This window comes from Abramis brama (assembly GCF_963993115.1).
Source record: "Abramis brama genome assembly, chromosome: 17".
Taxonomy (NCBI): Eukaryota; Metazoa; Chordata; class Actinopteri; order Cypriniformes; family Leuciscidae; genus Abramis; species Abramis brama.
This window is the reverse complement of record NC_139979.1, coordinates 20,556,926-20,579,854: the sequence shown is the minus strand read 5'-3', so window position 1 is coordinate 20,579,854 and position 22,929 is coordinate 20,556,926. Positions and strand designations below refer to the sequence as shown.

The window sequence follows — 22,929 nt, the reverse complement described above, 5'->3', positions numbered from 1 at the left end:
GATAATGTTAACTAAAGAGACCTTATTTTAAAGTCTTGGTCTAAGTCTTCTAACCTGGCCATCATAATCTTAAAATGGCCAGCATTCTCTTTCATGAAGTCCAACTGAAAAGTGCCCAAAATCCATCTAAATCCATCCAAAATCCATCTAAGTAGATTTAAGATTGGATTTTTTTACCCTCCAGATGGGTTGGTGCTAGTTTGCATGTGGTATGGATAAATATTGTGCTTATCAAAACAAATGCTGAAATGTAACGGGGCAAAATCCTTCAACATTATGAACAACCTTGTTTAATTTCAACAATATGCAACTAAAATGTAATTAATTGTGTGTTGACTGGCAAATTGTGTTTTCATGTTTGTTTTCGAGATGTTTCAACCCTAGGCTATATTTTGGACAGCAGAATTGTGTGAACAATAGGTCTCTGTGCTGTCTTGCTATTTGTGCCCTCATCTGCAAGTCCCTCCTTCCAGCTGATACTAGAGACCTCATTCAAACACACTGACAAACAAAAGCGTATAGTCTCTTTCAAAAACAATCGCAATAGACAGTTCAGGCAAACACCGAATTAATCTTAAGAAGATTTTATTCATGTATAAAAATCTATATGTAAAAACAGACAACACATGTACACCAAAAATGTTAAATTCATTTGAGTAAAACATTGTTTGTAGTAGTAACCTTCTCTATGCAAGACAATACTTGTAAACATGACTTGTGTAACCCTTTTGTAAATGTCTTTTCTTTGCTGTGGTTCCTATGCTACAGTTGTATTTAATATGGATTGAATTAACTGTATTACATGAGTGCAGTTGTTCGCTCTTGAACACTGAGCGATAAGCAGAGCTTTTTGGCTTCATCTATTCTTTGCTTTTTCACTACATTCAATGTTAAAACATTCAGTCAACAGGTTTTACCTGAATTATCATGGATGACACACAATTCACTGTATAAGATGATAGAAATACTGGATAAGTGATAGAAACAATCAGTGCAAAGACATGATGGAGGAGAAAAAAACATCATTCACATACTGTACATAAAAGAGAACCTCATATTAGCCATGTGCCGGTTTCCAAAATATCCCTTTTCTCCAACAGAACTGATCCATAACTGCATCCAGCCACTTTATCCAGAGAGCATTTCTTCGAAATCTCATGCAAATACCAAGCTTTATTTATCAGTGTAAAACAAAATTAGCATCCAAACTGACTAAAATCAAGGCAACACAGTAGCGGTCCTTTCAAAGTGAAGCCTTCTTCTGGGCAAGTTTTGTGGCATATTTAAAACAGATTTCTTGACTTTCACCAGATCAGACTTGATATTATCCATAGAAAAGATAAGCTCCAGTGAGTGAAAGCTGTGCAACGTGTATAGCTGTTGGTCGGACCCCGGTCGAGCTGTATTTTACCCGTCTCTCCTTCTATCACAGGCTGTTGCTCATCCACCGGTTCACGACTCTCCACATTTTCTCCCTCCTTTGGATTTTCTTGATCCTCTTCACTTGGTGTGGGGAAGATGCAGTTATGATCTCCGAAAGCACAATTCAAATCGAGCCATTGTGTGAAGAAGGATGAGGTGAAGGAGAGAAGTCCTTCAGGCGATGACTGGACAGATGGGAAATCAGAAAGATCTGGACGATCCGGGAATTTCTGTTTACAAAAAGATACGGAAAAAAAACCCCACTGACTTCAGATGACAAGATATACAGATGTTCAATCTGTCAAGCCTACAATAAAGAATGAAAAACTTACTGATACAACATCTGATAAAACAGTGTTGTAGCAAGAAGTATGGTTTGATCAAAGTGTGTTAGAAAGAAATAACTTTATATGATGATATACCACTTTTGCTATGCCGTCCAGCGTGTAAATCAGCTCACTGATGAACCTGTACTTGAGGTGAACTCTACTGAGGTGCTGGAAGAGCTGACTCCAGGAATTTGACAGGAACACAGCAGCACTGAACACACAGCACTAAACACACACACACACACACACACAATGTAATCTTGAGCAAAACTGGTTCTCTGTAATAAACAATAATGACTATCATAGTAAACATTTATGTTTGTTGTCATTGTGACAAACAAGGATGGCTAAGATGATAAATCAGGAGAAATTCTAGTTTTAAAAACATGTGACAAGTTCTTAGAAATGTAATTTATCTACTCCTGTTGCTTTCATTCATTTGGGGAAAAAATATACCATATCCAACAGATCATTTTGATTTAATGATTCATAATGGCATAAAATGTCATGTGTTGTAAAATTCAATGTAAATAGTTTCCTTGCACCTTAATTTACAAGAGTGTACACAATCATTATTGTCATTTCAAAGTATAGGGCCAATTGTCTTTTATGTTTGAGTCACGAATATAATATGGCTACTCAGTCTGACCTGAACAAAAAGTGTTTTTATAAAAAAATAAACATTGTTTCAATATTAAAATATTGAAAATATTGAATATACTTCACTGTTATTTTTAAAGAAACTATAATAAAAGATAATGCCATACTACTTATTGCAATTTTTTTGTTTATTTTTATAATTTATTTATTTTATTTTATTTTATTTTATTATATATATATATATATATATATATATATATATATATATATATTTATTTTTTTATTTTTTTATTTTTTTAAGTAGGCCCCATTAAAATGGCAAAAAATAAAAAATAAAAATAAAATATTTCAGAAAACTAAAACATGTTCATCAGGTTTATTTAAATTATTGTCTGTAACTGAACTGCATATAATGTATCAAAATTGTGCGTCACTGACCCGTACAGAACTGTCATTCTTACCGGCTCATTGCACAGCGCGCTGTCGTTGAAGTAGTGAGACACGACGTAGTTCTTCGGAAACACTTGTGGCTGCAACACATTTAAAATGTCATTTTACATCCTTTGATGTAGGTTGCATGGGCTTCTCACACGTTACCAAAACCGCAGAACAACAATAAGGTCAGTGCAAAATGACATGGGAGAGATAGGCTACATGAGATTGTGAACTTTCTAATAAACAATTTTTTTTTTAAAGGGCGAAACTCACGAATCCGTTCGTTCTTTCAATGTTTATAGAGTCCTGCAGATTTCTGATCGTCGTCTTCATAAAATCATTGCACCCACTTCCTTGAACAGTCAATATTGATAGAAGTAACAGCACTGAAAGGCAAAGGTAGACAAAGGTTCAGAGCATTAAAAGCCGTAAGATTTTTCAATACAACTACGCATTTTACTGTCGCGCACACCATACACACTGTCTGATTATACAACCATTTTAATACGCGCATCAATTGATGGACCTTCGTCAGCGCTGCGCGCGTATCACGTTACCTGTGGGTGACATGCTTCTACCGGCCAATGCGGCCCATATTCCCCATGTTCTTCTTAACCAAGTCCTTTTGCGCGACAATTTGTTGCAGGAAAGTTATGGAAGAATCTCAGTCTCAGTGGGCTTCCCAGCTGCCTCTTTCAGAGACTACTAACCAACGTCTCCTCTTCCTCTTACTGCTGCACTTTCTCCTCGATCCCTCATTGACAGCTGCACCGCGTTCTGTCCCTCTGGCTCAATCCCAGTCAGTCACTTGGAAACTCCCAAGTCTTCTGGGGGGGAAAATTCTGATGGAGAGCAAGATATTCCTCTATTTCCTGTGAGATGTTAGTTTCCTGTTTGTTTTACTCTTACTTTCCTTCTTCCTTTATAAATCCCTTTGTTTTGAGCCTTGGCAAGCTAGTGAGCAGCACATTTGATCTGTTGTTGTAGGCTGCTGGAGCAGACTGTGTGGAGGCTGTTTGCTCACTGAAAGTGAAAGTCCTGGTGGTTAAACCTCTCTCCCTGCTCTCTTTAAAGCTCCCCACCCCTTTACCTCATTAAACAGCATGCACTCCCCCTCTTCTCCTCTCTTTATCAGTACTCAATGCACGGCCTTTCCCGGGCTTAGTCATAGTCATGCACTCTGGCAGTCTGTTTTTAATTTCCCTCCTCCCCACTCAAGTATCCATGTCTGTTGCTTTCTCAATCCCACAACTCATTAAGTGAAATGGTGACTAAGCACATAAGCTTTCACGTCTGTAATAAAAGGATGTTATATTTTAACGTTTATGTAATTCATACTGTTCTAGATTAGTCAGTTAGGCTTGTGATGCCTATAAAATGAGAAGATTCATCTATGCCGTCATTTACATAGACAAAGCAGTCAGTTTGTGGTGCATTTAGTTCAAATAGTTACATGAAAGATTGCATCAAAGAAAGAAATGTTCTTAGTGCATAATTAATGAGTGAAATAAAACATTTTCTGTATTGGGATTTTTTTATAGTGTAGTAATGTTACAATGTAACGAGAAAACAAAAAACAAAAATGAGAAAGTTTTATGCAAAGTAAAGCTTGCCTTGTACCATCTGGAATAAATACATTCATGATTATCTATGTGAGTAATAGATATCATGGCAATGATCCAGCAATTCCTACTTTGCCATCATCAATCAACCCGTGCAGACAGGAAAGAGTGTCTTGCAATCCTCTTCAGGGTGACATTCACACCTACACAACACATTTAACTGAATAATTTTTTTTATTTAACATGCATTGATAGATTCATTACACATTTTTAAATCTAAAATGATTTTGCACATCCAAGATACCTAAATATGTATATACAGTGTGTGTGTGTGTAGAGTGATATATCAGTTTACATTAAATAACCTGGAAATAACCTGATCCTTTCAGTTACGCTCATGCAATTGTGAAACACTAGTATGTCCTTATGTAAGAGGTGCTTATGGTAGGGGTACATGTTAGAAGTGTTTATTACAAAACTTGAGGTATTGTAGCACTTTGAAACAAGTTGTAAAAACTGTAATGGGTTTAGGGTCATTGCTAAATATTTCAGAAATGTTCAGCAATTAAAGGGCCAGTTCACCCAAAAATGAAAATTCTGTTATGATTTACTATCATGTCCAAAGAAGATATTTTGAATACATGTTTAATAATGTTATTATTAACTATTTTCATAGTTAATAATAATAATGTCAATAACTATTTTTGTCCATACAATGGAAGTCAGTGGAGTCCAAAACAACACTGGACCTCTTTTTTTTTCTTTTTTTTTGCATGGGGAAAAAAAACTTTGAGACATTTATCAAAATATCTTCTTTTGTGTTTCAAAAGAAATGTGAAAATGATTCGCCACAAGATGATCACGATTGTGGTCAGTAGCTGGAATAATCACATTCCACTAATGAATAATTACATTACTTTAAAAAAAAAAAAAAAAAAAATGTAAGTAGCACTTTACAAGATTTACAAGCAGCATACAGTCTTTATTTAGCATGTGTGAGTTTAAAATCCATTTATTTAAAATAAGTTAACAAATAAGGATAAATAAAATTGCTGATAAAACAGACAGTTTCTCTCAGACATGTCAGATGAACAGAGATATGTGATGATGAAGTGAATTATAATGGACATTAACAGCATTATGTCAACTGATACTCTGCCTCGTTCCCTTGAAGTCAGTGTACCATGTGCTATATTAAACACAGTGAAAAAGACAGTAAATGGACATGTCTAGTCATGACGGTAAAAAAAACATTCCATTTAAATGCACATGCCTTAAGTAAAAGTTTTTTTCAGGTTTCAATCACCATGATAGCTTCTACTTTCTCTCTGTACCATGCAGATTCTCAGGCTTGGCCCCTTTTTCCCGTAATTGACCACAAACACACACACGCACTCACACATTCCTTTCATCTAACTCTAGCAATGAGTCTATTGTCCCCTTTCTCTTTCTCACTGGCTCAAAGTTCTTTCTCCACCTCTGACTGCAGTCATAAGATGGCTCTTGTAGAGCTTGCTGAGTCCTGTCATCCAAAACTTAAGAAGACGCACATTGTCCTCTTCCCCGGGCCCCGTGGCCCCCAGCAGGGCCAAAACCTTTTGAGTGTCCTCTTTACCTCTGCCATCCACCTTGGAGAACTTAAACAACACTTTTACTTTGCTGTAACAGAGAAAAAGAAGAGCATGTGGTGAGAGGAAGCACAGAAGGTTAGCAAGGGAACAATAAACAGACAAGACGAAAACAGGACAAAGAGGAAACTGGAAAGAAGCGAGTAAGTGAATAAGAGAGAGAGAGGGGGAAAAAGGAGAATTACAGGAAAAAGGAGAACAGGCAAAATATTTCACTTTGTGATTGCTACCTGACTTTTCTAAACTGTCTCAAATAAATATAATGGCACATTCCACAAATGCAGTATATTTTGGTAACCGTTCATTCATTGTAGTAAAAGCTATTTTTAATTATTCATTCATTTTAACTACCAAAAAAGTATTATGTAACAGTGGTCCTAAATCTTTGGCGCAACCAAAAACTCCCACATTTCAGGCCCTATTTTGTAAACAATTGTGGAAAGTGCCTGTATATAAATACTGTAACAGTACTTCAACAGTTGCAACAGTTTTTTAAAAGAAATGAATACTTTTTTTTTAGCAAGGAAGCATTAAATTAAAAGTGGCAGTAAAGACATTTACAATGTTACAAAAGATTTCTATTTCAAATAAATGCGGTTTATTTCTATTCCTCTAAGAATTTTGATAAAATATATCTTGCTTTCCTCAAAATATTAAGCAGCAAAACTGTTTTCAAACTTGATAATAATAATAAATGTTTCTTGAGCAGCAAATCTCCAAATTAGAATGATTTCTGAAGGATCATGTGACACTGAAGACTGGAGTAATGATGCTGAAAATTCATAGAAATAAATTACATTTTAAAATATATTAATATAGAAAACAGTTATTGTAAGAATATTTCACAATATTACTGTTTTGCTGTATTTTTGATAAGATAAACGCAGCCTTTGTGAGCATAAGAGACTGATTCAAACTTTTGAACGGTATATATATATATATATATATATTAAAATTATATAAATCAAAATGAAAAGCAACTCTTGAGCAAGCATTTTTGGATAAATTATCTGATATTTGTATGGAATACAGACTGTCATCTGCTTCTAAAAGGATATATTTTAATGAAATAGTGGTATATATATATTTAAAGAAAAAGTGCTAATTTACTTCATCCACTCCTCTTTCAGACAGAGGAGGCAGAGAGAGACCACCTCCACCGACAGATTCTCATTAGAAAGAGCCACTTCGATCTTATTCAACAGAGTTGGACCTAAGAGAAAGAAAAACCAGGAAGGAAGCCACATTATATATATAGTACAAATGCAATAAATAGTGTGTCTGTTTGAATAGGGGTATACATCTTTAAAGACTGTGGCAATCCTACATGTGCCCATGTGTTTACCTTTATCCGTTGGTTGTGTGTTGGCACTGCTAATGTTGAACTGGTAAAGTGAGAGAATGTCATCATCCGAAACAGGATTTACACACCCGCGCTCAACGTTAAGTACATCCACCAGCAGAGAAAACTCTGGAAGACAGATTGAGAGAGAGAGAGAGAGAGAGAGAGAGAGAGAGAGAGAGAGAGAGAAAGAAAGAAAGAGGGAAAGGGGTTTCACCATTAGGATTCTTAATGAGTGTTGAACTTTGAGATGAACCTGAGTTATGAAACAATTTCACTATGTTTAGTAAGAAAACAGTCACACAGAAGTTGAGAAATATGATGTAAATCACATTCCGACAAAGAAAACACCAAAACACTTTGTTTGAGGCCTCTGCTACATCCATGTGTGTTTGTCTTGATTAAAATAAAATACAATCATGTTATAAAAACAATATGATCCCCTGAATTGATGGATAAAGATTACGAGAGCACTGCTGTCATTTCTCAGTGTCACTTATGTATAGTGTTACTGTTTGTGAATGTTTGACCCAAAGTGATCTTAGCTACGGCAGCACTGCAAAGATGGAATCAGAACACAATAGGTTAATGGGGCTCAAATCCCTCAGGGCTTGGATCTGAAGTATCTTTTAATGTGGTGTAGACATACGAAAGTTAAACGAACTAGCTGTGTCAAGCAAAAATACACAAAAGGGGGTTTGCAGTGAAACAGAAAAGAAACAGCAGATTATTTTACAGTACAGTACCTGAAGAGCTGACATGGGCTGGGATTGGTACATCTGGGCTAAGGCCAAGGAAGTTGCATCGATATGCTTCCTCATAGTGAGGACTGTACGGAACTGCTCGGACACAGCCAACTGGAAGCAAAGCCTGTGAAATGGTCATAAGAAACAAATTCAGTCAAGGGTGTCCAAACTTTTGACTGGAAGTGTATAGATATAACATAGATGTGCTTTATGGTGTAGACCTGGAATCACTTGATTAGTGTGATGGAAATAGGTATTTAGCTAACCTTCAGCACATTAAAAGCTGACTGGATAAGACCAGGGTCTGCACCTCTCCATATGACTTGGTTTCCCATGAGAACGTGCCATGTCAGTTGTCTGAAATCTGTGGTACCCAGGACCTGCCAATTAATCCAAAATAGCATAGTCAAATTTAATATTTATATTTTTTCAAATTGATGTTGGTAACAGAGTAAACATTTATTTGCCTGTCTTAAATGTCTCAATGATTTGAACTTCGGCCCAATAAGGTCCTCTTGTCTTCCATCGTCAAATTGAAAGTCTTTAGTCTGTACACTCTCTGATTGGCTGGCCTGTGAGTTAGATCCGCCCCCTTCAGCACCATCCCAGCTACTCATCTCTTCCTCTTGCTCTGTGAGAGAATTGTACACAATGTTGCGGTGAACCTTTTTTAATGCTGAAGTCTACAGTATAACCTTAGGTTATGCAGAGTCATTGCTATCATTCAGACTATAAAAGATGAGCAAAAAGCTGAACAATCGAGAGCTGTTTGTTTGTCAGTCTCAGGAGCAGAATGTTGGAAAAGGAAAATCTGGGTCAGACACCCAGTTTAACAGTTCACAAATCAATTTGTTTTAAAAATCAATTTAGCAGACACACTAACTAAAATATTCCTACGGAATCAATGGTAACCCATGCTAAAAAACAAAACTGAGCTGTGAATAGAAACATAACATTTATCACATTTTTAACTAAACAAAATGTTTATCTTTATTCCTTTAATGTTTTTTTTTCAAATAATTATTTTACTCTGTGTATTCATTTTACCAGTTTGTCTTTCAATGAGAACGAGTGTGTCTTCTGTTGGTGCTCCTTCTAAAAGCTTCTCAGTCAACCGACTGCCACAAGCTTTCAGCAACCTACAGTATAGACAATTAACAAAGTAAGAGGAATTATTATGATTTAAAAATACAAAATAGATAGGCCTAAATTGTATGCGTGTTCGCTGTGGTGTTTGCCAAAGAAAATAATCACTATTACTACTGCTCATACACATTTAGGGTTAGGGATCTGACGGAACTCCTAACCCTAAATGTTAAATGTTTGTCACAGGTACATGAATGATACCTCAAACAGTGCTGTGAAATAAAGTGTAAAATAAGAAATAATGTCACATTGTGAGATATAAAGTAGCAATTTGAGTTATAAAGTCACAATTATACAAAATAAAGTCGTAATAATGAGAAATAAAGTCAAAATTATGAGAAATGCATTAAAAATTTTGAAAAGTCACAATTATGATAAGTTGTAATAGTGAGCTATAAAGTCACAAATATGAGAAAAAGTTGTAATTGTGAGATATAAAGTAACAATTATGAGAAATAGTGACAATTGTGAGTCTCAATTAAGAGAAATAAATTTGTAATTGTGAGACATATTTACAATTGTGAGAAACTGACAATTGTGAGACAAATTTGAAATAATGAGAAAAAGTCATGATTATGAGAAATAAAGTTACAATTGTGAGGAATAAAGTCGCAATTGTGAGACAAAGTCGCAATTATGAGAAATAGCCAATTATGAGAAATAAAGTTGTAATTGTAAAAAATAGTCACAATTATGAGAAATAAAGTTGTAATTGTGAAAAATAAAGCCACAATTATGAGAAATAAAGTTGTAATTGTGGGATATAAAGTTACAATTGAGAGACAAAGTTGCAATTATGAGAAATAGTAATAATTATGAAAAATAAAGTTGTAATTGTGAGATATAGTTACAATTGTGAGATATCAAGTCACACTTATTAGATATAAAGTTGCAATTGTAAGATATCAAGTCAGAATCGTGAGATAAAAAGCGACAATTGTGAGATAAGTCACAATTATGTGAAATGAAGTCACTATTTTGAAATAGAAAGTCACAATTGTGAGACATAAGGTGGCAATTATGAGAAATAAAGTAACATTGTGAGCTATAAAGTCACAATATGAGTTATAAAATCAAAAATATTCAGAATAGAGTTTTACGCACCAGCTGAATGAGGAGTGCAGACTAGCCCACAGGTTTTGGTGCTGGGTTAGAGATGTGAGTGAGCGAGCTGCGTTGCCGCTGCGCTGATGGGGGAACACTGCCGGAGAAAAGGCACTGTTCATACGCACAGCCCTCTGAGGACACACACACTGCTCACTGTCAAACACCTGCAGGGTAACAAACAGGACAAAACATTGTATTTTCAACACTGCAAGCAACTCATCACTCCAAGAGGCACTCCGTCAATCACGCTACTAAAGTGGGTCTGCAGTCCAGTACCTTGAGTGCTGTGTTCTGTAGACTCTGAATGGTTAGCCGCAGGTGGCGCAACAGGAATGGCCAGGAGTTGATGAGGTAGATCCTGTCCATAGCTACCACGACAATGCTGTACCAGCGCTGGAAGCCCCGTGCCAGGCTGTCTTTGATGAAAAACGTATGAGAAAAAACAAATCCATGCTGTTCGTCTCCAAAGAAGATGGGCCCCTCTCGACCAGGACAAACCTGCAAAAGCAGATGATATAAAAAGTATCTCATAGATGCATTTTTTTGTTTATTCATTGATGCAAACAAGTGTACACACATACCTCACAGCTGAGGCTGCGCACACACGCCTGTCGCACCACACTGAAGAGCTGTGGCTGGCGGGGATGCTGATGGCTCAGATAGCGGATTCCTGTCTCACTGTCCACACTCACAAAGCCTGGGTGAGATGCAGGTAGGGAGCGACAGCCCTGGTGAGAGAAAGACAGATATTATACAATATTAGAGAGAAGGACATTTGGATATATTTGGGCTGTGACAAGAATACTTTCTCACTTCACACATATCTGCTCTTTGTGTGGCAGAGCTGTTGGCTCTCATGGTGAGACCTTCGCCCTCTCGGTCCCCCTCTCGGTCCCTGTCACCAGGAATGGCTGAACCAGGAGATGGGGATGGAGGGTGGACGGCCTCTGTACAGAATAGCGTCCGAGGGCCATGGAGTTCACAGAAGTGGCAAAGGGCAACTAAAGCGTTCATCTGGAGGAAATTGAAAGGTTATATGAGAAAATGCAATATCATATATATATATATATACATTTTGATATGTTTATAAACCACAACAGACATTTAATGCATAATGTTAAAGGGTAACAGTGATGCCAATGACTATGGCATTAAACATAACTCATTAAACATAACATTATCAACTGTACAGGCAAAACCATTGAACATTTTGAGATTTTGCTTCCATAACATATCTATTTCCAGACTAGTGGAAAACATCCAATTGTTACTACACTTTCTCTATTTGTGTCTGTAGATTTCATTAAAACATGTTTAAAGGCTGTTTTCTCAAAATGAGGTTTTTTTTCTCATGCACTGAGCCAGAAATCTCCACTTCAGTAACACTTACAAGTTTCCTGTTTTATTCCTATATATATTCTGAGGTTTTTCACAGAGGGGTATGTTCATATATACATTTGACTTACATATATAATATTTTATTCCTGTATGGTGACATATTAAGTAACTCTTTTTACCTTATTCACATGTGGTAAGTTACCATGACTAAATCTAAATGCAAGCAAAAATTATATATAGAAAACACAACAACACAATATCCTTACCTTTAACAGCTGGGTAGAGCTTTTGCGCCGACTGGTACTGCCAGTCAACTATTAAGAGCAAAACATTGCAATGGAGTATTGACAATGGCAACTCTCTAATGTTACAGGTTTTGCATAGCTATCAATGTCGCTTACAATGTAATTTGTTACAAGTAAACATAAATGGCAAACTATCCTCACCGGTGTACAGTTTACTAAATAGTCGCTGAAATGCGATCGTAATAATTAGTTTTTATCGTGTTTACATTGTTAGGTCCATCCTTTTTCAGTCTAGTGCATCATGTGATGGGGAAGTCACGCGCTAAGATCACAACAACGTGTGCGTGACTCACACAGCTGCTCTTGTCTCTCAATGGTCATCGGTACAGGCCAAATAATCCACGAATACGGTTTTCTGTTGTAGATACATGGTGGCGCCATGTATATGTTTGTTATTTCGAGTGATATAATTAATTATGGGCTCTATCGTAATCCGCTGAATGCCTATTCAGATCCCTGGTCAATGAAAGAATCTTCTGAGGAATCGGATCTTTTCGACGATTCAGTTGAACCGGTTTACAAAAACGGTCTGAATGAATCTCTCATGAATCATAGGGATAGTTCACCCAAAAATGAAAATTCTGTCATCATTTACTCTCCTCAAGTTGTTCTAAACCTGTGTAAGATTCTTCGTTTTGCTGAACATAAATATTTTGAAGAAGGTTAGTATCCAAACAGTTGTGGGGGGTTTTCCACTTACTATGGAAATCAATGATGCCCCACCACAACCTTTTGGTTACAAACATTCCTAAAAATAGCAGAAAAAATAAATCCATACAGGTTTAGAACAACTTAAAAGTGAGTAAATGATGACATTACATTTTTGGGTGAACCATTTCTTTAACAACTCCAAAATATTTCCAAAAAAAACTCCAAAAGTTCAGGCGAGATATGTAAATTAGTTTTGTTCATTGTAAATGCAATTTATATTTAATGTTTTTGGAAACATGGCTGCAATAGACTGACCTGGGACACATTAAATGACAATACATTTATTATTAATAAAACATCTGAAACACGAATACACAGTAGTATGTGCTGGCATATGTCTATTGGAAAATTGAGTATTTATTATGCGTTTGAATCAGGTTTGTATGAACAAAAGTGTTCGAAAGAATCGATTCGCGGAAATGAATCGGACAATCCATTAATAATACTTTTGGCAAAAACTACAATACCCATGACCTGAAACCGGAAGTTATGTTTGTGGACATTGCCCTAGCAGCATAGGGTAGACTTGAAAATAATAAAGAACTACATTATAAAATGTACAGTGAATGTTACAACCAACAATAAAAACAGTATGTTCAGACAACAAACATTGTTTTGACGTGTAATGTATTTGGTTAAATCATTCGCGCAAGAATATGAGTCATTACCAGATGATGTCATCGTGTACAGGTCAACATTAACATTAACCAGTCGACTCGACTTCGAACCTAGTTTGTCTTACTCTTTATGACTTGAGGTAGGATGGTTCATGCTCTTCATTATCCTAAAAAGATTTTATACATAATATATATATTTTTGTCTTACCGACTACAGTACAATATGGCAAAAGTATTGTTGTTAGGTTGCTTTCTAAATTACTTAATGTAACATAACGTTACCTTTTTTCATGAAGCTCTGTTGAAGCTGTCAAATATGGAGTTTGAGGAAGAGAGAACTCAGGAAGACATCACAGATGATTCTGACAGACAAATCCTCATAGGTAAGACATAAGTTACATTTATTTACACTTCACTGAGTTACACATGTCATCGGGAAATTAAGTTGATAAAATATAAAAACCATGTTGTAATTCTAAAGGTTATATTTAGCATTTTAAGGTTTGTAGTGCTAGTAAACTGTTTCATTTGTTGTCATTTTTACTAGTTAAAAAAATGTATTACTTCAAAATGAGCTGAAAATTACAAATTGATCTACTTTGATAATACAACTTTTATGTCACCGCCTATAACAAATACTGGAGAGGTGGAGGCTACAATGCAAATGACCTGAAGATGGCAGTGAAAAGCCTTTTTAATTTATTCATGATTTCTCGCTAAGTATAGGTTTGTTTTGAACAAAATTGCTGTAGGCTTACTGTAAGTGGAGAGCAGAGAATATAATTTTCACAAAGAAAGCTCTGCTTCTACACCACAAGTCTTAAGAGCACTTACAGGGACACGCCATTATTGTGCTATTTTCAGTTAAAACCTCCTGGTCCAAAAGCTTTCAAAGGGGAAAATTGTGCTGTGTTTCAGTTGAGGCACCCAAATTGTCATCTTTTGTTATATGGGTAGTTTTAGTTAGTAGTCTGTACCAACGTTTTGGGTAAATGTTAGGTTAGGGTTAGGTTATTCAATTCTAACCGAATACCGTTCAAAAGTTTGGGGTTTTTAAGATCATTGTTTTTGAAAGAAATCTCTAACGTTCACAAAGGCTGCATTTATTTGATCAAAAATAAAGTAAAAACTGTAATTTTGTGAAATATTATTACAATTTAAAATAATTCATAATAATTCCTGTGATTTTCAGCATCATTACTTCAGTCTTCAGTGTCACATGATCCTTCAGAAATCATTCTAATATGTTGATTTGCTGCTCAAGAAACATTCCTTATTATTATCAATGTTGAAAACAGTTGTGCTGCTTAATATTTTTATGGAAACTGTGATAAAAAAAAATTCCAGGATATTTTTGATGACAAGAAAGTTCAAAAGGACCAGCATTTATTTGATTGTAAAAGTTTTTACTGTCACTTTTGATCATTTTAGTTTGTCCTTGCCAAAAAAAATATTAATTGAACTGACACCCAACTTTTGAACTGTAGTGTGTCTGTTTATTTTGCCACAATGGGTGTGTAAAAGTAAAAGTGTAGGTGGAGTTGAAGACATGACTCACGAGTTCAAACATGCTGCACTGAAACCAACATTTGCCCTTAGACGTTTATTCTGTCCCTTGTAAACTTGCCTGTTTACCTCCATTTACATCTTCACAAACCACTACATGATGTCTACCTTAACTGCTCTGGGAGAACTTAACTTTTATTGTCCAAATAGTTATAAATTAACCTTATCTTGTGTTATCAGTTGGTGCATGAATGTATTAATAATCATACTGTTGTATATTCACTTTGCTGTGTGAATGATTTTACTGAACCTTTTTTTCCATTTCCCTTCGTACCAGATGAGATGAAACAAGAAACTAGCCAAAACATTTGCCAGCACTTCCTCTTGGGCAGATGTCATTTCGGAGACAGATGTCGACTGTCTCACAGGTCTGTCAGTCACTCTGGATGATAGAGATGCAACTAGCGAACTAGCCTTATGGTAGACATGCTTTATTATCTGTATATTTTCATTTAAACACCAGTTGGTGTACAGCAGTTGTCGTCTTGTAGCAGCCATAAAAGATGTAAAATTTGATAGATGTTGGGCATACTCATTGAAGCTTAGTGGATAAATAATGCATTGCTCTTTCCTGACTTCACAGCATGCTTGACGTCCCTCAAAGCAAACACTCAGAGGAAGATGAAACAACCATCACAGAAAAGCAGAGCAAGAGCCAGAAAAATGGAAAAAAGATTAATGCTGAAAAGCAGCATATAAAAACTGAGAGGGAAGGTGTGATGATAGATTTAGTGAGGAAGTGCAGACACACTTTACCTTCCAAATTCACTCTTCATGATTACAAATAGATGCCTTTCTGTCTCAGGGTGTAAGAAGAAGCCACGCATGCGTACAGCCGACGATGTCATCTCCAGAATTATATGGGACGCCTCAGTGGACCCAGCTGATTTTGTGGTTGGTCACCTGGACCGCTTCCTTGGGGTGCTGGAACGCCCATTCTCTGACTTCTCATGGGACACTCAGGTGTGTTACATCAGTACTAATGTGGTTCACTATCATGTGTCATGTATGGTCACACCCAGCCTTAACACTCATTTGTTCCTCTTAAGGTGTGCGACTGTGACTTCTCTGAGGAGTTAGCTCTCCCTCGTCACAGGATCCAGTACTTCACCTATAAAGGCCAGCGGTTGTGGGATAGAGACAGTCGCACTGACAGGGTGTTCGGCTCCACTGGGCAGACTATTTTGCCCCCTTTTGGCGGTGAGGATCAGCAGCAAGGTGAGGGCAACAGCTGCTGAGGGAATGGCAACGGCGAACGGAAGTAAACTGTTAACTGCCGTAGCCAAAGAACACATAAATCAATAAGCAACAATAAAGAGGATGGCGTAACGGATCATTTAATTATATGTACAAAAAATGTCATAAAAACAGCAACAGCAGGATTGCTTTTGGAATTAAATGATATACAGATACCACATAACCATAAAACATAACATTTAATGATCTAATCTGTCACATATTAATGACTACAGCAAATCAGCTGTTCTCCTGTAGTAGACAGTTACAGGAGAATGTCACGAAGTAGCAGTTAAAGTCGCGCATGCGCCGTAGAATGCCAGAAAGCCATTGCCGTTCCATCAGCAGCTGTTGCTTAAAGTCCCCTACTATTATTTTGTCCTAGAAAACAGGCTCTTGGGCAGATGTCATTTTGGGGACAGTTGTCGACTGTCTTACAGGTCTGTCAGTCACTCTGAGTGGTAGAGACTAAACTAACGAAGTAAACCTCATGCTAGACACATTCACCAGTATTTTGCTCTGTATTGTCCAGCAGTTGGTTACTGGGTCAATGCCATATAAGAATGTCCACAATAAAAAATAAAGTCCAGTTAAAAAATCCAGTTTAAAACATGTGTGCCAAGTTCTTAGAGATGTCAGTTTCTTATGGCTATGAATAACTTTAATACCATTTTCAAGAAAGGTTTCAATGTAATGATTGTAAATACTGATATTATTAATAAAACATAGCAGACAGACATTTTTAAAATATTAATAAGCAGTAAAACAATTTTTAAAAAAAAACAGTAATAATAATAATTAAACTACTTAATAAGGTTTTCTTTTCAAGAATAAAATGTTTTCTTCATTATGATATTAGGACTTTATGCCTTAATTTTAATACAGAAATTAAAACCATGTGATTTTTAACAAATATAGGACAAAAAAATAGCATCATGCCACTTAATCGTAATATATTGGAATTATTTAATTCTCAGACACACCTGATACTGGACAACATGAAGAGACCACCAACACAGCAGATGTTTCAAATGACCTAGAGCAAGCAACTGACTTTTCTGAAGAACAGAATGAGGTTGTAACTACAGTTACAACAACAAACAATAAACAAGAGCTGGAAGATGCCACAGATCACTCATTAACCGAAAATACCGAGGAAGGAACCAGTGATGACGTCTTACCATTGCAACAAGAATCTACACCAGAAAACAAAAAGATGGCAGCTACTGAAGATCTCAGTTTGAATCATTTGGCAGAGGAGCTATCCATCACTCAAAAAGAAGAACCGGCTGAAATAGTGGAGGAATGGAAGGAGAGCTGGGATGGAGTGAGTGGTCCAGAACCAGAGCCGGTATCATTCGTTCAGCCACAACCACAGCCAAGGCGCCCACCACCACGCAGACCCACTCACTTCATCTGCTTCCGTGTGGACTCTCCCGCTGCTCTCCTGGCCTTCCAGCGCATTCAGAGGAAGGTCCTCTCCCACCTTCCTCAGTCAGAGCCGCTATGGGTGACCCCGGAAACTTTACACATCACTCTCTCTCTGCTTGTTCTCAATAGCCCAGAGGAAGTCAGCGCTGCTGCTGAGCTCCTGCATACCACAGTCAGAAACTCCCACAAACCCCCTATATCTGTGTCTTTCCCCCTAAAACTAAGGCACTTTAATGGGACTGTTCTCCATGTGACCCCTCAACCCCTGTCAGATGTCCAGAGCCTGAATTCCCCTCTCCAAGAAGCCTTCCAGGAGAAGGGCTGGCTTCACCGCCATTCCCGATGCCCTTCGTACCATCTCACCCTGGCCAAAGTGAGGAAGCCCATGACAGACAAGATATTTGAAGGGATAGGTGCTATAAAACTGGCCAAAGACGTGAATTTCGGCAAGCTTGAAGTAAATAAACTCTATCTTTGTGTGAATGGTCACACAAACACAGAGGACGGTTTCTATCAGGTTGTATGTGATGTGCAGCTGCCCAATGTGTAAATGTGTCAGAGATGATGGTTATTAAATAACTACATCAAATACTTGATGTATTTTAATCATGTGTTTTAGACAAACAGGTTTCCTACAGAATGACTGATTATTTTAAATCTAATAGTTGCAAAGACAATGAATTTAAGCATTTTAAAAATATGTTTGCAATAATTTCTAAATGATCTCTGTTGCAGTGAGAAAAGCAGACACTATTCTTTATATCTTTCTTCACAAACTCAATCAAATTTCGACAACACAAGCATTGCCGACATTGAATGTTCTTTATATTTAGTCATCTTTTGATATCTTGTTTTATGTACAGTAGTCATATTTCAATGAACTGAATAGCTTTGACACTTGAATTTGAAACGGTTTATTTTATTGTAGATTTCTGTACAAATATAACAAGGTCTTCTCTTACTTGAGGTTTGTGTGTGCATTTCTTAACCCTCGTTTAGGTAAAGACATACAGCATTCACCTAATACTATTTCTTAACGTCCTTGTTCAGTCATTCATTGCAATATGTTGCTAAAGTGACTTATTTTTGTATGACTTATGGAATTGGACGTGAGGGCGAGTGTGTATTTTTTTTTTGTTGAAAGTGGACTGCATATAAATAAGTAATACACCATGTATTTCAGCTATGTTTTTATAGCATAAGCTCTCAATTATTCAAGATCAAACAAACAACTCAGCCGATCATTTAGCCCCTGGAATGTCTTGAGACCTAGTATGTCCAAACAGAGACAAAAAAAAACCTTAAATGACACATTTTATTAATATTTTTTCTTGCATGTATGCGTGTTACAGTAGCAGCTCTGTCTGAGATGTCAGTGAGGAAGTCTTGCATACATAACATAATTTTCTTTCCTCCTGGATACATGCCCACATATATGAATGCTTGTGCATTCTCTCCATCCCTCCCTTTTGTGCTTCTCTATATAGCACCCTTCCCCCATCCTCACTCGCTTTCTCTTTCAGTGACACAGAAAAACCAACGCCACCCTCCCTCTCTCATGCATTCACATACCCCCCCATACTCCCTTGGCACACAAATACCCATCTCTCCATCCCTCGCTCGATCTGTTGTTTTTATTGTATTTTTTAAATCCTCCTATCTCGGTTAAACCTCTGGGGCCACGAGAGTCTAGCATCCCTTCAACCCTTTGTTTCACCACCCATCACCTACTTAATTTCTGGTAAATAATCATAAGCATTTTCGGGAATTCCCTGAGAGTTTGTGCTAAACTGAACGGATTACATTTGCAAAATCAACATTGTCTTTTTTCCCCCACAAAATATCCTCTTGTATATGGAGTACATGTGGTTTTCTCACAATCAATCACCTTTCTTTTACTCTCTGTCATTATGAGTTGTTGTGCACTCTAAATACAGTACATGTGTAAATCCCTCCATCCCCTTTTGTCTCCAGCACACAAACACCCACACACTCACACACACACACAGAGAGAGAGAGAGAGAGAGAGAGAGAGAGAGAGAGAGAGAGCCAAGTTCAGTCCTGATCATTGGGACCCTGAGGACCACACCGTTTTTTGTCATTCACTTACTTAAATTAGACAGTATTGAGTTTTAAAAATGGCACAATTAAAATAAATACACCATTTCCCACCCAAAATATTTAGCCAATTTTTTAATAGCCATAGTTAGCTAGTATTTAAAGCGAACACACTGAATGGATTTCATTTGCCCTGGATGTTATGGATTTGCTACTTCTGCAGACTGAACATTTATTTTCTGTGGAAACGACATCGACGACATAGTTGTGGATTGTTTGAACGCGAATTCTGACTGAGAACAATTAATTTCTGAAGTTTTTTTTATGACTCTGGGCGTCTTTTCGCGCGACTGTGGACGGTGATTCAAGTTCTCAGCGGGTTTCAAATAAAGAGAGTGAAACCGACGGATAGGCGTCGGGATTTGAAGGATTCATCCCTCTCTCTTAAAACATCCCTCAGGGATTCTCGCCTCGATCTCTCTCTCAAGACCTGTTTCCCCATCTATCAGCGAACACAAAGACTGGGCGCACACTGGAACTGAAAATACATAGTTTTCTCTTGAAGTCCAATACAACAGATCTCATCACTCAGGATGCATCCCGTTTTAACGGTCAGCTGTCTCAGTAATAGCATCTAATCGCAAACTAAATCACACGAGCGTGAGAGACGTGGAAGCACCACATTAGGCTGCTGCAAATTAAGGTGGGCAACCCTTTTTAAATGTGCGATATAAAATTGTATAGCCTGCTGTGCGGTTCAGTTGCCGTGTCAATTGGTCTGTGCGAAAATGTATGACAGTTAATTTATTATGCGAGAGAATCATGAGTCCATTCAAACAAAAGATCCATGTAATGTGTCTTGGCGCCCAGACAAAGCGCTAGCGTGGTTGAATATGATTGCCATAAACAAGTAAAGTCAGTCAGAGAGATCGATTGGTCCAGTCTCGCACCGGGTCAACTCACATAAGTGCAATCAATCAGTTCTGGCCTATTTTGTTTCTGGTCATTTTGAAGGTTTCATCCAATATCTATTTGATTAGGATCAGTTCTGTTGTGTGTGGATTGTTGTATATTTACATATACCTTCATAATAGGCTCCTTTAGTTATTGACACTAAACATAAGTGGATACAAACACAAACAATGGCCTCCAGTGACCTCTATGAAGTTCCTTTGGACCCTCCTTTGGGCCATCTATCTGTTCTGAGCCACAGCAGCACTAAAAAATGTCCAGTAAAGCAGAAAAAGAATGATCAGATGCGTATAAAACACATGATTAAGTAATCATTTCAACAGAGTACTATAATAGCGTTTTTAAATGTTAATGGTGTGTGACAAACTATATCATACCCTCATCATTGGCCTTTTATTGGACAATTATTTCAGATTTATTGCTTTCAAGAGATATTCCAGGCTTTGGATATTCATGGAGTTATAAGTAATTAAAATGCTTTTATTTATTTATTAATAGCATAGTTCAGTCTTAGTGACCAATGATCAGTTCATTCATTCTTTATTAAATCAGACTACTGAATTAAGGACACTGGCAAAAATATTCTGGGAAGTGCATATATTTAGAATTTTGAAACTCTACTATTATTAAAATTTTGTTGGAAAAATATTTCAAGGACATTGGTACCATTTTTAGGATACACATATATATCATTGTCATACATTTATGGTTTATTGCTCATGAAATGTCATAGGCTAGAGCTAAGCCAAAAATGAATGCTTCCTCATAGTATCATGAAATGGCAATTCCAACAAATCGAATGACTTTTCAGTGAGCTTAAAATAGCTTGCTTTGGATGACAAACCATCATAATTAATCCTGGAAAGCATTTTTGTTTTTTATTTAGCATACTTCTGTTGTGGTTAATTACAGTGAAGCTAAAGAATGGACGATTGATGTTAAGCATTATTCAATCCAGAATAGAAAACAATAAAAAAGAAGATGGAAGATGTTTTGTCCCTCTATTGTTCTGCACAAAATTGTTCTTCCTTGCTCCATTTCCAAACTCACATTATTTTCCTTGCGTTATGCAATGCGAACCATCCTTATAACAAGCTGACAGAATGCATCATGTTCAGATGTGCTAGCGTTCCAGTCTGAGTCACAGTCTGCATGTTTAACCGTTCCATAACACCGTTTCACTTTAATTTGGCTTTTATTCACATATGCATTTGAGAAGAGACACTTGTGATAATGTGTACCAACCATATACCACAATTCACCAGCTTATTGTCTTGACCCACTGCATGCTGGTAGTCTTCTCTAAGAGTAAATCAATAGGCCTACAGACATCATTATGAACAAAAACACATCAGACACTATCGTTAGGGATATTTGTGATGGAGCCTGCAGTTTCTTGTTAATTTATTGATGTGAGATGTGAACTGTTTTGGTGGGGTTAAGTGGTCAGATATGACAGACATACAACTGGGGCAGGGTCAGCTGTTTGTCCAAACAATGCGGGACAGGGGGTGGTGCAAAAGGCACGGTAGTGAGTTTGGTAGACCTGGTAGACACTATGTCATAGTGATGTAGAAATGCATAAAACCTTGCCAGGTCATTTGAATTTTACAAATTCAAGTTATGAAGTTATTGGAATGTATCCCATGCATGTATTCCATAAATCAATAAAGTACCTGGTCTATGATGAGTTATTACTGAAAACCTCATGAAGTCATCTTGTTTTATCATGAGATCATAATTTAAATACAATGTAAAAATCACCCTGATGATATCATAAGGATTTTTCCCATCTTGAGAACAAGATTTCAAAATATAGCCCCAGATGAGGTCATAATTATTTTGTTTGTCTGATGAATGGCATGATTTTGTGTGTAGCACCCACTCGCCCCCCTCCAAAACCCCATAGTGGTGTTTCAAATGTATCAAGATCTAACAGTTGCTCAAGTATCCTCTTAGAAACCTCTTCTCTTAACATTGGTGATCTAATCACCTAATCCATGTTGTTTCCCAGTGTACCTCTGTACTGGTAATGAAAACATTTGTGTGTGTGTCTCTACTTAACCTGCTTTCAACCTATTCCTTGTTTCCCCTGTTATTTCCGCATGTTATTCCCTTTTCCTCTTTGCTACATTCTCCTCCTTCTTGTTCTGGTTTGTTCAGAGACTTCTAAATGATTTTTCCTCTTTTATTCCCCACATCAAAATATAAAAATCAAGTAAATAAATCAAATCACTTTATAGTCATTCAACCTGGTGAAAACCTGTGGTCCACACACTACAGTTATTCACATACATGTGAACATAATATATATATAATGTACAGAATTAGTCACCATGAAATCAAAATTGACAATTTTTATTGTTTATGGAATATTA

General features: G+C 36.8%; 4 protein-coding genes across 10 annotated transcripts in view; 2 read left to right on the top strand and 2 right to left on the bottom strand.

Moving 5' to 3' along the window:
• Window positions 1–568: 568 nt before the first annotated feature.
• Window positions 569–3,976, bottom strand: LOC311067031 (uncharacterized protein). Its single transcript, XM_084088568.1, has 5 exons — window positions 3,344–3,976; window positions 3,060–3,172; window positions 2,813–2,881; window positions 1,845–1,976; window positions 569–1,652 (listed from the first exon to the last, which is right to left on the bottom strand). The coding sequence occupies exons 1-5, from the start codon at window positions 3,354–3,356 to the stop codon at window positions 1,305–1,307; spliced, it is 675 nt and encodes a 224-aa protein (XP_083944694.1). The 5' UTR covers window positions 3,357–3,976; the 3' UTR covers window positions 569–1,304.
• Window positions 3,977–5,309: 1,333 nt separating this feature from the next.
• flcn (folliculin) lies at window positions 5,310–12,443 on the bottom strand. 3 transcript variants are annotated; one of them, XM_084088564.1, is made up of 13 exons: window positions 12,102–12,443; window positions 11,922–11,969; window positions 11,131–11,331; window positions 10,899–11,045; window positions 10,594–10,815; window positions 10,315–10,481; window positions 9,112–9,203; window positions 8,532–8,695; window positions 8,331–8,444; window positions 8,065–8,188; window positions 7,322–7,447; window positions 7,087–7,189; window positions 5,310–6,007 (listed from the first exon to the last, which is right to left on the bottom strand). In XM_084088564.1, exons 3-13 carry the CDS (start codon window positions 11,329–11,331, stop codon window positions 5,800–5,802), a joined length of 1,668 nt encoding a protein of 555 aa, XP_083944690.1. In that variant the 5' UTR covers window positions 11,922–11,969; window positions 12,102–12,443; the 3' UTR covers window positions 5,310–5,799. The 3 variants fall into 3 exon arrangements, with proteins under 3 accessions (XP_083944690.1, XP_083944691.1, XP_083944689.1); XM_084088565.1 differs by having other exon boundaries at window positions 12,167–12,434; XM_084088563.1 differs by having other exon boundaries at window positions 11,922–12,441.
• A 717-nt stretch (window positions 12,444–13,160) lies between these two features.
• leng9 (leukocyte receptor cluster (LRC) member 9) lies at window positions 13,161–18,482 on the top strand. Of its 2 annotated transcripts, none has more exons than XM_084088567.1 (7): window positions 13,161–13,428; window positions 13,585–13,671; window positions 15,132–15,222; window positions 15,438–15,568; window positions 15,660–15,817; window positions 15,904–16,054; window positions 17,068–18,482. In XM_084088567.1, the coding sequence occupies exons 2-7, from the start codon at window positions 13,605–13,607 to the stop codon at window positions 18,069–18,071; spliced, it is 1,602 nt and encodes a 533-aa protein (XP_083944693.1). In that variant the 5' UTR covers window positions 13,161–13,428; window positions 13,585–13,604; the 3' UTR covers window positions 18,072–18,482. The 2 variants fall into 2 exon arrangements, with proteins under 2 accessions (XP_083944693.1, XP_083944692.1); XM_084088566.1 differs by having other exon boundaries at window positions 15,904–16,072.
• Window positions 18,483–19,555: 1,073 nt separating this feature from the next.
• Window positions 19,556–22,929, top strand: part of ttyh1 (tweety family member 1) — a 29,444-nt gene continuing 26,070 nt past the window's right edge. For 2 of the 4 annotated variants that reach the window (XM_084088442.1, XM_084088443.1), the window contains exon 1: window positions 19,556–20,282. The gene's annotated coding sequence lies outside the window, so the exon portion shown is untranslated. The remainder of the gene's footprint in view (window positions 20,283–22,929) is intronic. The other 2 variants (XM_084088441.1, XM_084088444.1) reach the window with 2 other exon arrangements.